Consider the following 15,815-nt stretch of genomic DNA (forward strand, 5'->3'; position numbering starts at 1 on the left):
CTGTACATGCCTTCACCGTCTCAATCAATACCCTCACATATAATTTCCCAGGAATACTCAACAAATACATCTGTAATTTGAGCACTCACTCTTATCCCCTTTGTCTTTGTACAATGGCACTATGCAAGCATCCCGCCAGTCCTCAGGCACCTCACCTTGAGTTATACATACATTAAATAACCTTACCAACCAGTCAACAATACAGTCATCCTCTTTTTTGATAAATTCCACTGCAATACTATCCAAACCCGCTGCCTTGCCTGCTTTCATCTTCCGCAAAGCTTTTACTACCTCTTCTCCGTTTACCAAATCATTCTGCCTAGTCCTTTCACTTTGCACACACACATATATATATATATATATATATATATATATATATATATATATATATATATATATATATATATATATATATATATATATATATATATATCTTTCTTTCTTTTCTTTCAAACTATTCGCCATTTCCCGCGTTAGCGAGGTAGCGTTAAGAACAGAGGACTGGGCCTTGGAGGGAATATCCTCACCTGGCCCCCTTCTCTGTTCCTTGTTTTGGAAAATAAAAAAAAAATAAAAAAAAAAACGAGAGGGGAAGATTTCCAGCCCCCCGCTCCCTCCCCTTTTAGTCGCCTTCTACGACACGCAGGGAATACGTGGGAAGTATTCTTTCTCCCATAGGTTACACTCCATTGAACAAATTTCTGGCATTAACGGACACATCCTCCCCCAATTGGTCTGTTAAATTGAGGGTTTACTGTACATGAAATGCCCAAGACAATACTCAGTTCATGACTAGCAGGATCTTACGTATATCAGGAAAATGGAGCAAACTAAATTTCACAAGAGAATAAAAACATAAATACGACTTAAGATTATTTAACAGAAATCCAAGATTTCAGTGATTCTTATGCATGAAACACATGACTGTAGATAATGATTACAGGATTATGACCACTTTATTCGATGGGTCATAAGACACCAGTGTCTGTCGCTGTCTGAAAGGCATTACCGGGGAGTGAGAAGAGTGTTACAGGCATGGTGCAGATGATGTTGAGAGGGTAAATAAGTATAATAAATATGAATGTATATGACAGCTAAGGAGTTGTGTTTAAGAGAGGAACCAAAATGTAACGATGAAATGACAGAAAGGTTATCAAAATTAACATATTTAGGTGAATGATCTGAGCAAACTGTGTAATGGAGCTATAAGGAGAAATAAGGAAAACAATTCTTCCTATAGGGCACATAAACATTCGCTCGAAAGAGCAGCATTATGTGCTCTTAATTATGCTATGCAACGATACATGAATGATCAACACGAGTGGTATCCTTGAGCAGCTGAAGTACCACTGCACTTTTTGGAAGATGTGGAATAACACAGTGAGCAAAGTTGAGATTAAAAGGCTATAAGATTACTACGAAATAATTACGAGATGCAGAAGGACTAAAAGGATCAAATGGATCCTTTTAGTCCTTCTGCATCTCGTAAATCAAAATTAACATATTTAGGTGAATGATATATATATATATATATATATATATATATATATATATATATATATATATATATATATATATATATATATATATTATCCCTGGGGATAGGGGAGAAAGAATACTTCCCACGTATTCCCTGTGTGTCGTAGAAGGCGACTAAAAGGGAAGGGAGCGGGGGGGCTGGAAATCTTCCCCTCTTTCTTCTTTTTTTTTTCTTCTTTTCCAAAGGAAGGTACAGAGAAGGGGGCCGGGTGAGGATGTTTCCTCCGAGGCCCAGTCCTCTGTTCTTAACGCTACCTCGCTGAGGCGGGAAATGGCGAATAGTATGAAAGAAAGAATATATATATATATATATATATATATATATATATATATATATATATATATATATATATATATATATATATATATATATATATATATATATTCACTTGTTTACCAAATGGCGTCCTCGCTACGTCTCTTCGTTGTATATCAACTGACTGTTATATATCTTTCTTGTATCTCCCCTGATGATGTGATTATTACACGAAAGTGCACTTGGAAACGTATTGTGTTCCATTTCCCCATGGATTCATAGAAACATAATTTTCTTACATATATTCGCCATTTCCAGCTTTAGCGAGGCAGCGTTAAGAACAGAGGACTAAGCCTGAGACATGTGTGAGGAAGTACCAGGAGAAATTGAGTGCAGAATGGAAAAAGGTGAGAGCAAACGACGTAAGGGTAGTAAGGGAGGAATGGGATGCATTTAGGAAAGCAGGAATCTTGCACAAAAGATGCTTGTGGAATAAAAAAGGTGGGAGGTGGGCAGATTAGAAAGGGTAGTGAGTGGTGGGATGAAAAAGTAAGATTGTTAGTGAAAGAGAAGAGAGAGGCGTTTGGACGATTTCTGCAGGGAAGTAGTGCGAATGACTGAGAGATGTATAAAAGAAAGAGGCAGGAGGTCAAGAGAAAGGTGCGAGAGGTAAAGAAGAGGGCAAATGAGAGTTAGGGTAAGAGAGTATCATTAATTCTAAGGAGAATAAAAAGATGTCTTGGAAGGAGGTAAAGAAAGTGCGTAAGACAAGAAAACGAATGGGAACATCGGTGAAGGAGAGGTAAGAACAAGTAGTGATGAAGTGAGAAGGAGATGGGGAGAGTATTCTGAAGTTTGTTGAATATGTTTGATGATAGAGTGGCAGATATAGGGTCCTTTCGTCGAGGTGGTGTGCGAAGTGAGAGGGTCAGGGAGAATGCTTTGGTGAACAGAGAAGAGGTAGTGAAAGCATTGCGGAAGATGAAAGCCAGCAAGGCGGCGAGTTTGGATGGTATTGCAGTGGAATCTACTAAAAAAGGGGTGACTGTGTTGTTGACTGGTTGGTAAGGATATTCAATGTATGCATGGTTCATGGCGAATTCCCTGAGGATTGGCGGAATGCAATCATAGTGCCATTGTACAAAGGCAAAGGGGATAAAGGTAAGTGTTCAAATTAAAGAGGTATAAGTTTGCTAAGTATTCCTGGGAAATTATAAGGGAGGGTATTGACTGAGAGGTTAAAGGCATGTAGAGAGCACCAAATTGGGGAAGAACAGTGTGGTTTCAGAAGTGGCAGAGGATGTTTGGATCAGGTGTTTGCTTTGAGGAATGTTTGTGAGAAACACTTAGAAGAACAGATGGATTTGTATGAAGCATTTATGGGTCTGAAGAGCATATGATAGAGGTGATAGAGATGCTTTGTGGAAGGTCTTAAGAGTATATAGCGTGGGAGGTAAATTGCTAGAAGCAGTGAAAAGTCTTATCAAGGATGTAAGGCGTGTCTACGAGCAGGAAGGCAAGTGACTGGTTCCCTGTGAATGTCGGTTTGCAGCAGGGGTGCGTGATGTCTCCATGGTTGTTAATGTTTTTATGGATGGGGTTGTTAGGGAAGTGAATGCAAGAGTTTTGGAGAGAGGGGCAAGTATGCACTCTGTTGTCGATGAGAGGGCTTGGGAAGTGTCAATTGTTGTTCGCTGATGACACATCGCTGGCGGCTGATTCGAGTAAGAAACTGCAGAAGCTGGTGACTGAGTTTAGCAAAGTGTGTGAAAGAAGAAAGCTGAGAGTAAACATGAATAAGAACAAGGTTATTAGGTTCAGTAGGGTTGGAACAAGTTAATGGGGAGGTAAGTTTGAATGGAGAAAAACTGGAGGTAGTGAAGTGTTTTAGATATCTGGGAGTGGATTTAGCAGCAGATGGAACCATGGAAGCGGAAGTGAGTCACAGGGTGGGGGAGGGGGTGAAGGTTCTGGGAGCGTTGAAGAATGTGTGGAAGGCGAGAATGTTATCTCGGAGAGAAAAAATGGATATGTTTGAAGATATAGGGGCCCCACAGAAGTTTCCATTGTTTACCCCAGACCCTTCGCATGCCCTGGTTCAATCCATTGACAGCACGTCGACCCTGGTATACCACATCGTTCCAGTTCACTCTGTTCCTTGCATGCTTTTCACCCTCCTGCATGTTCAGGCCCCGATCACTCAAAATCTTTTTCACTCCATCCTTCCACCTCCAATTTGGTCTTTCACTTCTCCTCGTTCCCCCCACCTCTGACACATATATCCTCTTGGTCAATCTTTCCTCACTCATTCTCTCCATGTGACCAAACCGTTTCTAAACACCCTCTTCTGCTCTCTCAACCACACTCTTTTTATTACCACACATCTCTCCTACCCTATTATTACTTACTCGATCGAACCACTTCACACCACATATTGTCCTCAAACATCTCATTTCCAGCGCATCCACCCTCCTCCGCACAACACTATCCATAGCCCTCGCCTCGCAACTATATGACATTGTTGGAACCACTATTCCTTCAAACATACCCGTTTTTGCTTTCCGAGATAATGTTCTCGACTTCCACACATTCTTCAACGCTTCCAGACTTTCGCCCCCTCCCCCATCCTATGATTCACTTCCGCTTCCATGATACCATCCGCTGCCAAATCCACTACTATATATATACATATATATATATATATATATATATATATATATATATATATATATATATATATATATATATATATATATATATATATATATATATATATATATATATATATATATATATTATCCCTGGGGATAGGGGATTAAGAATACTTCCCACGTATTCCCTGCGTGTCGTAGAAGGCGACTAAAAGGGGAGGGAGCGGGGGGCTGGAAATCCTCCCCTCTCGTTTTTTTTTTTTAATTTTCCAAAAGAAGGAACAGAGGGGGCCAGGTGAGGATATTCCAAAAAAGGCCCAGTCCTCTGTTCCTAACGCTACCTCGCTAACGCGGGAAATGGCGAATAGTTTGAAAGAAAAGAAAGATATATATATATATATATATATATATATATATATATATATATATATATATATATATATATATATATATATATATATATATATATATATATATCCGGGGATTATCTCTGGGGATAGGGGAGAAAGAATACTTCCCACGTATTCCCTGCGTGTCGTAGAAGGCGACTAAAAGGGGAGGGAGCGGGGGGCTGGGAATCCTCCCCTCTCAATCTTGTTTTTAATTTTCCAAAAGAAGAAACAGAGGGGGGGCCAGGTGAGGATATTCCCTCAATGGCCCAGTCCTCTGTTCTTAACGCTACCTCGCTAACGCGAGAAATGGCGAATAGTTTGAAAAAAAAAAAAAAAAATATATATATATATATATATATATATATATATATATATATATATATATATATATATATATATATATATATATACACACACACACACACACGATGCTGAAAATGGGCTACATTTTAAGATTGAAATTCGCAATATTACTTAGCTGGGAAATAAATCTGCAACAGAAATTAAACTTATTCAGTATCAGATCGACATAATCATACTAATGGACTCGGGTCATCGGAAGTATAAAGGAGAAAGCCAGATACAGTCTAGATTTTGTTGAGTTACAAAAGGCGCGTATGGAAAGTGACTCGGGCGTAATAATCTGTGATGAACTAAAGCAAAACAAGCAGTGAAGAGAAGCAGTGAAATGACTGAACAAAATTCTGGGTTTCATTGGTAAGGCTTTCGAATCTAAGTCTAAAGAAATAATTCTCACTTTTACGATTCACTAGTGCGTCCAACTTGAACCTTGCGTTCAGATGTGGTCAACCTACTTGAAAAAAACACTTAGAAAGAAGGAAGAGATCACATCGTAGAGCTACCAAGACGATTCCCAGACTAAAAAACAAATCCTGTAAGTCAACATAATGATCTGTATATATTCAGCTTAGAGAGAATTTATACAAGCAACTATAGCTTGATTCGTTTGGTTTCACTCAGAAGTAATGGATATACAAACTCCTGAGCCAAAGTTTTACCTCTAGTGAGGCGAAGTACATTTTATTCCACAGGACTGGTAACATATGGGATGCTTTACAATTAACAGTGGTTACAAACAGTAATATAGTTAAGTTTAGAAATGACTTCATAAATGCTTCAAGTCTACAACTAAGATTGTTTGCGCCTCGATATTGACATGAAACAGTTTACACAATCTTCTCATGATCTGTATGCCTTTCTACTTTTACCACACCAATCTAAGAGTTTCTGATCTCTATCACTATCACAAACAGCTTCGAAAGGAAACAGAATATGACAGCATAGACTGACCTGCGCGGTAGATGGGTCGTCGCCTGGTATGGGGTGTGTGGGCGTGAGGTGGGCGGCGGGGGCGGCCACCTCGAAACTCTCCTTCACCAAAGGCAGGACCCTCGGCGTCGGCTGACGATCTATGTCATCGGACGCTCGAAGCTCATCTGCCGGAGGAAGGATCATGTTAGGTTACCAGAATCAACAGCCTTGGTGAGACGTAAACGATGAATGGAGGGTAAACTGATCGTCTATGTTTATATATTGGTTATCTATTGATAGTATCCCAGGACCAACGTCTACCAAAGATTCCTGCTGTTACCCACGACCTTGCCAAAGGTTCCTGCAGCCTAAAGCAGCATTTGCGCTCAGCTTTCTTCTTTCACACACTTTACCAAACTCAGTCACCAGCTTCTGCAGTTTCTTGCCCGAATCAGCCATCAGCGCTGTATCATCAGCGAACAACTGGCTCACTTCCCAACCCCTCTCATCCACAACAGACTGCATACTTGCCCCTCTCTCCAAAACTCTTGTATTCACCTCCCTAACAACCCCATCCACAGACAAATTAAACAACCATGGAGACATCACGCACCCCAGCCTCAAACCGATATTCACTGGGAACCAATCACTTTCCTCTCTTCATACTCGTATACAAGTCTTACATCCTTGATAAAAACTTTTCACTGCTTCTAGCAACTTACCTCCAACACCATATACTCCATATACTCTTAATACCTTCCACAAATCATCTCTATCAACTCTATCAAATGCCTTCTCCAGATCCATGAATGCTACATACAAATCCTTCTGTTTTTCTGAGTAATTCTCACATATATACCTCAAAGCAAGCACCTGATCTACACATCCTCTACCACTCCTGAAACCACACTGCCCTTCCCGTCTGATGCTCTGCACATACCTTAACCCTCTAAATCAATACCCTTCCATATAATGTCACAGGAATACTCAACAAACTTATATCTCTGTAATTTGAACACTCACCTTTATCCCCTTTGCCTTTGTACAATGGCACTATGCATGCATTCCGCCAATCCTCAGACGCTTCACCATAAACCATACATACATTGAATATCCTTACCAACCAATCAACAACACACTCACCACCTTTTTTGATAAATACCACTGCAATACCATCGAAACCCGCCGCCCTGCCAGCTTTCATCTTCCGCAAAGCTTTCACTAGTTCTTTGTTCACCAAACCATTCTCCCTGACCCTCTCACTTTGCATACCACCTCGACCAAAACACCCTATATCTGCCATTCTATCATCAAACACATTCAACAAAGCTTCAGAATAATCACTCCATCTCCTCACATCGCCACTTCCTGTTATTACCTCAACATTAACCCCCCTTCACCGATGTTCTCATTTGTTCTCTTGTCTTACGCACTTTATTTATTTCCTTCTAAAACATCTTTTTACTCTCCTTAAAATATAATGATACTCTCTCACCCCAACTCTCATTTGCCCTCTTTTTCACCTCTTGCACCTTTCTCTTGACCTCTTGCCTCTTTCTTTTATACATCTCCCAATCATTCGCACTACTTCCCTGCCAAAATCGTCCAAACGCCTCTCTCTTCTCTTTCACTAACAATCTTACTTCATCCCAAAACTCACTACCCTTATTAATCTGCCAACCTCCCACCTTTCTCATGTCACAGGCATCTTTTGTGCAAGCCATCACTGCTCCCTAAATACATCTCATTCCTCCCTCACTTCCCTTACGTCATTTGCTCTCATCTTTTTCCATTCTGCACTCAATCTCTCCTGGTACTTCCTCACATAATTCTTCTTTCCAAGCACATTAACTCTCATCACTGTCTTCACCCCAACATTCTCTCTTCTTTTCTGAAAACTTCTACAAATCTTCACCTTCGCCTCCACAAGATAATGATCAGACACCCCTCCAGTTGCCCCTCTAAGCACATTAACATCCAAAAGTCTCTCTTTCACGCGCCTATCAATTAACACGTAATCCAATAACGCTCTCTGGCCATCTCTCCTACTTACATACGTATAATTATGTATATCTCTCTTTTTAAACCAGGTATTTCCAATCACCAGTCCTTTTTCAGCACACAAATCTACATGCTCTTCACCATTTCCCTTTACAACACTGAACACCCCACGTACAAGTATACCCTCAACTGTCACATAACTTACCTTTGTATTCAAATCACCCATCACTATAACGCAGTCTCGTGCATCAAAGCTGCTAGCACACTCACTCAGCTGCTCCCAAAACACTTGCCTCCCATGATGTTTCTTCTCATGCCCAGGTGCATAGGCACCAATAATCACCCACTTCTCTCCATCCACTTTCAGTTTTACCCATATCAATCTAGAGTTCAATTTCTAACACTTTATCACATACTCCCACAACTCCTGCTTCAGGACTAGTGCTACTCCTTCCTTTGCTCTTGTCTTCTCACCAACCCCTGACTTTGCTCCCAAAACATTCCCAAACCACTCTTCCCCTTTACCCTTGAGCTTCATTTCCCTCAGAGCCAAAACATCCGGGTTCCTTTCCTCAAACATACTACCAATCTCTCCCTTTTTCTCATCTTGGTTACATCCACACACATTTAGACACCCTAATCTGGTGAGGTGGATGGTGAGGCAAGTACTGGTGAGGTGGATGGTGAGGCAAGTACTGGTGAGGTGGATGGTGAGGCAAGTACTGGTGAGGTGGATGGTGAGGCAAGTACTGGTGAGGTGGATGGTGAGGCAAGTACTGGTGAGGTGGATGGTGAGGCAAGTACTGGTGAGGTGGATGGTGAGGCAAGTACTGGTGAGGTGGATGGTGAGGCAAGTACTGGTGAGGTGGATGGTGAGGCAAGTACTGGTGAGGTGGATGGTGAGGCAAGTACTGGTGAGGTGGATGGTGAGGCAAGTACTGGTGAGGTGGATGGTGAGGCAAGTACTGGTGAGGTGGATGGTGAGGCAAGTAGTGGTGAGGTGGATGGTGAGGCAAGTACTGGTGAGGTGGATGGTGAGGCAAGTACTGGTGAGGTGGATGGTGAGGCAAGTACTGGTGAGGTGGATGGTGAGGCAAGTACTGGTGAGGTGGATGGTGAGGCAAGTAGTGGTGAGGTGGATGGTGAGGCAAGTACTGGTGAGGTGGATGGTGAGGCAAGTACTGGTGAGGTGGATGGTGAGGCAAGTACTGGTGAGGTGGATGGTGAGGCAAGTACTGGTGAGGTGGATGGTGAGGCAAGTACTGGTGAGGTGGATGGTGAGGCAAGTACTGGTGAGGTGGATGGTGAGGCAAGTACTGGTGAGGTGGATGGTGAGGCAAGTACTGGTGAGGTGGATGGTGAGGCAAGTACTGGTGAGGTGGATGGTGAGGCAAGTACTGGTGAGGTGGATGGTGAGGCAAGTACTGGTGAGGTGGATGGTGAGGCAAGTACTGGTGAGGTGGATGGTGAGGCAAGTACTGGTGAGGTGGATGGTGAGGCAAGTACTGGTGAGGTGGATGGTGAGGCAAGTACTGGTGAGGTGGATGGTGAGGCAAGTACTGGTGAGGTGGATGGTGAGGCAAGTACTGGTGAGGTGGATGGTGAGGCAAGTACTGGTGAGGTGGATGGTGAGGCAAGTACTGGTGAGGTGGATGGTGAGGCAAGTACTGGTGAGGTGGATGGTGAGGCAAGTACTGGTGAGGTGGATGGTGAGGCAAGTACTGGTGAGGTGGATGGTGAGGCAAGTACTGGTGAGGTGGATGGTGAGGCAAGTACTGGTGAGGTGGATGGTGAGGCAAGTACTGGTGAGGTGGATGGTGAGGCAAGTACTGGTGAGGTGGATGGTGAGGCAAGTACTGGTGAGGTGGATGGTGAGGCAAGTACTGGTGAGGTGGATGGTGAGGCAAGTACTGGTGAGGTGGATGGTGAGGCAAGTACTGGTGAGGTGGATGGTGAGGCAAGTACTGGTGAGGTGGATGGTGAGGCAAGTACTGGTGAGGTGGATGGTGAGGCAAGTACTGGTGAGGTGGATGGTGAGGCAAGTAGTGGTGAGGTGGATGGTGAGGCAAGTAGTGGTGAGGTGGATGGTGAGGCAAGTAGTGGTGAGGTGGATGGTGAGGCAAGTACTGGTGAGGTGGATGGTGAGGCAAGTACTGGTGAGGTGGATGGTGAGGCAAGTAGTGGTGAGGTGGATGGTGAGGCAAGTAGTGGTGAGGTGGATGGTGAGGCAAGTACTGGTGAGGTGGATGGTGAGGCAAGTACTGGTGAGGTGGATGGTGAGGCAAGTACTGGTGAGGTGGATGGTGAGGCAAGTACTGGTGAGGTGGATGGTGAGGCAAGTACTGGTGAGGTGGATGGTGAGGCAAGTACTGGTGAGGTGGATGGTGAGGCAAGTACTGGTGAGGTGGATGGTGAGGCAAGTACTGGTGAGGTGGATGGTGAGGCAAGTACTGGTGAGGTGGATGGTGAGGCAAGTACTGGTGAGGTGGATGGTGAGGCAAGTACTGGTGAGGTGGATGGTGAGGCAAGTACTGGTGAGGTGGATGGTGAGGCAAGTACTGGTGAGGTGGATGGTGAGGCAAGTACTGGTGAGGTGGATGGTGAGGCAAGTACTGGTGAGGTGGATGGTGAGGCAAGTACTGGTGAGGTGGATGGTGAGGCAAGTACTGGTGAGGTGGATGGTGAGGCAAGTACTGGTGAGGTGGATGGTGAGGCAAGTACTGGTGAGGTGGATGGTGAGGCAAGTACTGGTGAGGTGGATGGTGAGGCAAGTACTGGTGAGGTGGATGGTGAGGCAAGTACTGGTGAGGTGGATGGTGAGGCAAGTACTGGTGAGGTGGATGGTGAGGCAAGTACTGGTGAGGTGGATGGTGAGGCAAGTACTGGTGAGGTGGATGGTGAGGCAAGTACTGGTGAGGTGGATGGTGAGGCAAGTACTGGTGAGGTGGATGGTGAGGCAAGTACTGGTGAGGTGGATGGTGAGGCAAGTAGTGGTGAGGTGGATGGTGAGGCAAGTACTGGTGAGGTGGATGGTGAGGCAAGTACTGGTGAGGTGGATGGTGAGGCAAGTACTGGTGAGGTGGATGGTGAGGCAAGTACTGGTGAGGTGGATGGTGAGGCAAGTAGTGGTGAGGTGGATGGTGAGGCAAGTAGTGGTGAGGTGGATGGTGAGGCAAGTAGTGGTGAGGTGGATGGTGAGGCAAGTAGTGGTGAGGTGGATGGTGAGGCAAGTACTGGTGAGGTGGATGGTGAGGCAAGTAGTGGTGAGGTGGATGGTGAGGCAAGTAGTGGTGAGGTGGATGGTGAGGCAAGTAGTGGTGATGTGGATGGTGAGGCAAGCTGTGGTGATGTAGATGGTGAGGCAAGCTGTGGTGAGGTGATGGTGAGGCAAGTAGTGGTGAGGTGGATGGTGAGGCAAGCTGTGGTGAGGTGGATGGTGAGGCAAGTACTGGTGAGGTGGATGGTGAGGCAAGTACTGGTGAGGTGGATGGTGAGGCAAGTACTGGTGATGTGGATGGTGAGGCAAGCTGTGGTGATGTAGATGGTGAGGCAAGCTGTAGTGAGGTGATGGTGAGGCAAGTAGTGGTGAGGTGGATGGTGAGGCAAGTACTGGTGAGGTGGATGGTGAGGCAAGTACTGGTGAGGTGGATGGTGAGGCAAGTAGTGGTGAGGTGGATGGTGAGGCAAGTACTGGTGAGGTGGATGGTGAGGCAAGTACTGGTGAGGTGGATGGTGAGGCAAGCTGTAGTGAGGTGATGGTGAGGCAAGTAGTGGTGAGGTGGATGGTGAGGCAAGCTGTGGTGAGCTGGATGGTGAGGTAAGCTATAGAGAGGTGGATGGTGAGGCAAGTACTGGTGAGGTGGATGGTGAGGCAAGCAGTGGTGACCAAGAGTGTACCACAACTACCACCACCACATTCCACCATCATCCCCCGGACGTATGTACCTGCTCAGCCCCCTGAGGACCTCCCTGCTGTGGGTCTGTTAGAGTGCCATTGTAATGAGTCAGAGGAAACTCCTCCTCTTATCATTAAACATTGGTGCTTGTATTAATATCAGTACCTCATATCTCCATCTTCATCATGCGTCTTATCATTCTGTACAACCTAAGCAAAACTGTGAATTAGTATAATTATCTATGATTTTCGGTTAAATGAGATGAAGCCCTTTATCAGATATCATTTGCGGTAACCTCGACATAATGCTCTTTTTAGAATACGTTCGTTGCAATATGAGATAAGATGGCTGAAAGTGAGTTATTGATGGCTTGGGGGATGATTACCGCCCCTGGAGCAGAGGAGGGAACCAGGTTAAAGGGGTCCTACCCTCACCCTCGAGCAGACAATGTTTACACCCATTCACACTCGTCCTTTGATGTAGGTTTTTCACACGTCATCAACTGTGTCAGATTTCTGTGGATGACACTTGACCTCACACACCCATGGCTTCGACAGGTCTGCCGCGAGTATATGTGGCGCTACGTCATCGGTAGAATTATATACTTCCTGATTACGTACGATTGAGTAACTCACATACGAGTCATGAGAGAGTGAGTCAGGGGGTAGAGAAGACGAAATATTGATGAGATATCGCTACGGCATCTCCCTCAGCGCTGCCCTTAACACCTACACGTACGAGCTGCTCTCTGAGGTATGAGCTGGGACGCATCTGATGACACCTGATCTGGGTCAATTACATCGGCAGATGTATATGTATATATAGGAGGGATGATTCAGCGTTAATTAGATGATTATAATGAACAGCCATGTGCAGCAGTAGTCAGCCGGCACCAGCCGTGCCAAGGAAGACCTGGCCACGTGCAGCAGTAGTCAGCCGGCACCAGCCGTGCCAAGGAAGACTTGGCCACGTACAGCAGTAGTCAGCCGGCACCAGCTGTGCCAGGGAAGACCTGGCCACGTACAGCAGTAGTCAGCCGGCACCAGCCGTGCCAGGGAAGACCTGGCCACGTACAGCAGTAGTCAGCCGGCACCAGCTGTGTTATCCTGACCACCTACGCTATGTTTATAACTTGTTCCCATCCCGCCCCTACTTCCCTGCAGAGGCTTGTTCTTCCCTTCCCACCACAGGGGAACCCTTCCCTTCCCTCCAGAGGCTTACTCTTTCCTTCCCTCTAGAGGCTTACTCTTCCCTTCCCACCACAGGGGAACACTACCCTTCCCTCCAAAGACGCACACATCCACTTCCCTGCAGAGGCGTACCCTTCCCTCCCTCGCCCATCAGAATCCCTTCTACCTCCGGACAGTCAGATGCGCACCTGTATCGTCCACCATCAACAACAATGGCATCTAAACAAGTTACAATAAAGATATGGTTAATTCCACTGACAGGTCTCTCTACTCGCTGTTTATCATAGAAAATTCGTCATATATACCACAAACGCAAAACGTATTATTCCTGGGCACCGACAAACACGAATTGGATATGAAGGTTACTGAATGCCACGATGTACGTAGATACGTAAAGGACAGACGAACTCTGCCCGAGCAACTCAACTGGTGCACACGATGTCTCCCCAGGAATACTTCCAGAGGCCAGCCGACAATTAGCTTCTCCAGACACCAAAACATTCAACAAATTACTGCAAAAAGGGAGAGTCCCTAACGGCTGGAAACTAGAAAACGTAACGTTAATCTTTCAAAAACGGTGACAGAAAATGTATTTCGAACTACCGCCCATTATCCTCACTTCGGTTCTAGCTGACGAATTAGAAACAATGATAATAAATGATATCATTGAATTCCTAAACGAAAATACATTAAACCTGATCATCTACGTAGTTTTCAGAATAAAAGATGATTTTTAACGAGTTTTCTTTGCTTTTAATTATGTACACGACAACTGGGACTCTGTAATACTCTTTTATGTTATTTACTTGGACTTTTGTAAAGCCTTTGACATAGTGCCAAAGTTCACGGCATAGGGAATCCAATCTGCACTTGGGTAGCGGTTTGGCTCTCTCAGCAGAGCAGTATGAATATGAGAAGTATTTGATTGGCTTCACATGTCTAGTGCAGCTACACTCGGCTCAGCCCTGAGACCCGTATTTTTTTACCAAATACATCAGTGACCCAGGAGAGACAGGACTGGCAAGTAGAGACAGGAATCACCAGTAGAGAAAGGAATCATCTGTAGATCCTCAAAATTTACCAACAAAGATGATAGAGTGGCAGATGTAGGGTGTTCTGGTCGGGATGGCGTGCGAAGTGATGGGGTCAGGGAGAATGGTTTGGTTAAGAGAGGTGGTGAAAGCCTTTTGGAAGATGAAATCCGGCAAGGCGGAAGGTTTGGATGATACTGCACTTGAATTCATTAAGAAAGGGGTTGACCGTGATGGCATGTACAAAATACTGATGTGGCATGAGACAGGTGGGAGGAGGGCAGATTAGACAGGGCAGTGAGAGGTGGAATGAAATAAAAAGAGGCGTTTGGACGATACTTACAAGGAATGTGTGCAAATGACGGGGAGGTCTATAAGAGAAAGCGGCAGGAGACCAAGAGGAAGGTGCAATAGATGAAAAAGAGGGCAAACGAGAGTTGGGGTAAGAGAGTATAATTAAACTATAGAGAGAATATAAAGATACTTTGGAACGAGGTAAATAACGTGCGAAAGACAAGAGAACAAATGAGAACATCGGTGAAGGGAGCAAGGGGGCAAGTGATAACAGGTAGTGATGAAGTGAGGAGATGGAGCAAGTACTTTGAAGATTTGTTGAATGTGTTTGTTGATAGAGTGGCAGATATAGGGTGCTTTGACCGGGGTAGTGTGCGAAATGAAAGATTAAGGGAAAGTGATTTGGTGAAGAGAGAAGAGGTGATGAAAGCTGCCAAAAATAAAATCCGGCGAGGCGGCAGGAGTGAATGGCATTGTAGTAGAATTTGAGAAAGGGGGTGACCGTGTTGTTGATGAGTTGGTAAGGATATTCAATGTATGTATGGATCATGGTGAAGTGCCTGAGGATTGGCGGAATGCATATATAGAGCTATTGTACAAAGTTGAATGGAAGGGTATTGCTTGAGAGGGTGAAGGCATGGTCTTAAGAGTATATGGTGTGGGAGGTAAAGTACTAAAGGTAGAGAAGTTTTGATCAGGGCTGTAAGGCATGTGTACGAGTAGGAAGAGAGCAGAGCGAAGGTCAGTCTGCGGGGTGTGTGTTCTCGCCATGGTTGTTTAATTTTGTTTATGGATGGGGTCGTTAAGGAGGTAAATGCAAGAGTTTTGTAGAGGGGCGATTATGCAGTCTGCATGGGATGAGAGGGCCCGGAAAGTGAGTCAGTTGTTGTTCGCCGATGATACAGCTCTGGTGGCTGATTCGAGTGAGAAACTGCAAAAGTTCGTGATTGAGTTTGGAAAAGTATGTGAAACGAGAAAGTTGAGAGTAAATATGAAAAAGAGCAAGTTTATTAGGTTCAGCAGGGTTCAGGGACAAGCTGATTGGATTGTGAGTTTAAATGGAGAAAAAATGGAGGAAGTGAAGTGCTTTAGATATCTGGGAGTGGATCTGGCAGCGGATGGAACCATGGAAGTGGAAGTGAGTCACTGTGTAGGGGAAGGGGCAAAGGTTCTGGGAGCAATGAGAATGCGTGGAAAGAGAGAACGTTATCTCTGAGATATAAAATGGGTATGTTTGAAGGAATAGTATTTCCAACAATATTATATGGTTGCGAGGCATGGGCTATAGATAGG

At 44.7% G+C, this 15,815-nt stretch overlaps 1 protein-coding gene across 2 annotated transcripts in view; it reads right to left on the reverse strand.

The window, feature by feature from the left end:
* The window catches only part of LOC139749136 (uncharacterized), a 215,137-nt gene that overhangs the window by 15,220 nt on the left and 184,102 nt on the right, over positions 1-15,815 (reverse strand). For both annotated transcript variants that reach the window (XM_071662763.1, XM_071662762.1), the window contains exon 2: positions 6,150-6,295. In XM_071662763.1, coding sequence (XP_071518864.1) covers positions 6,150-6,295 — 146 coding nt within the window. The remainder of the gene's footprint in view (positions 1-6,149; positions 6,296-15,815) is intronic.

Source organism: Panulirus ornatus, chromosome 6, assembly GCF_036320965.1.
Source record: "Panulirus ornatus isolate Po-2019 chromosome 6, ASM3632096v1, whole genome shotgun sequence".
Lineage (NCBI taxonomy): Eukaryota > Metazoa > Arthropoda > Malacostraca > Decapoda > Palinuridae > Panulirus > Panulirus ornatus.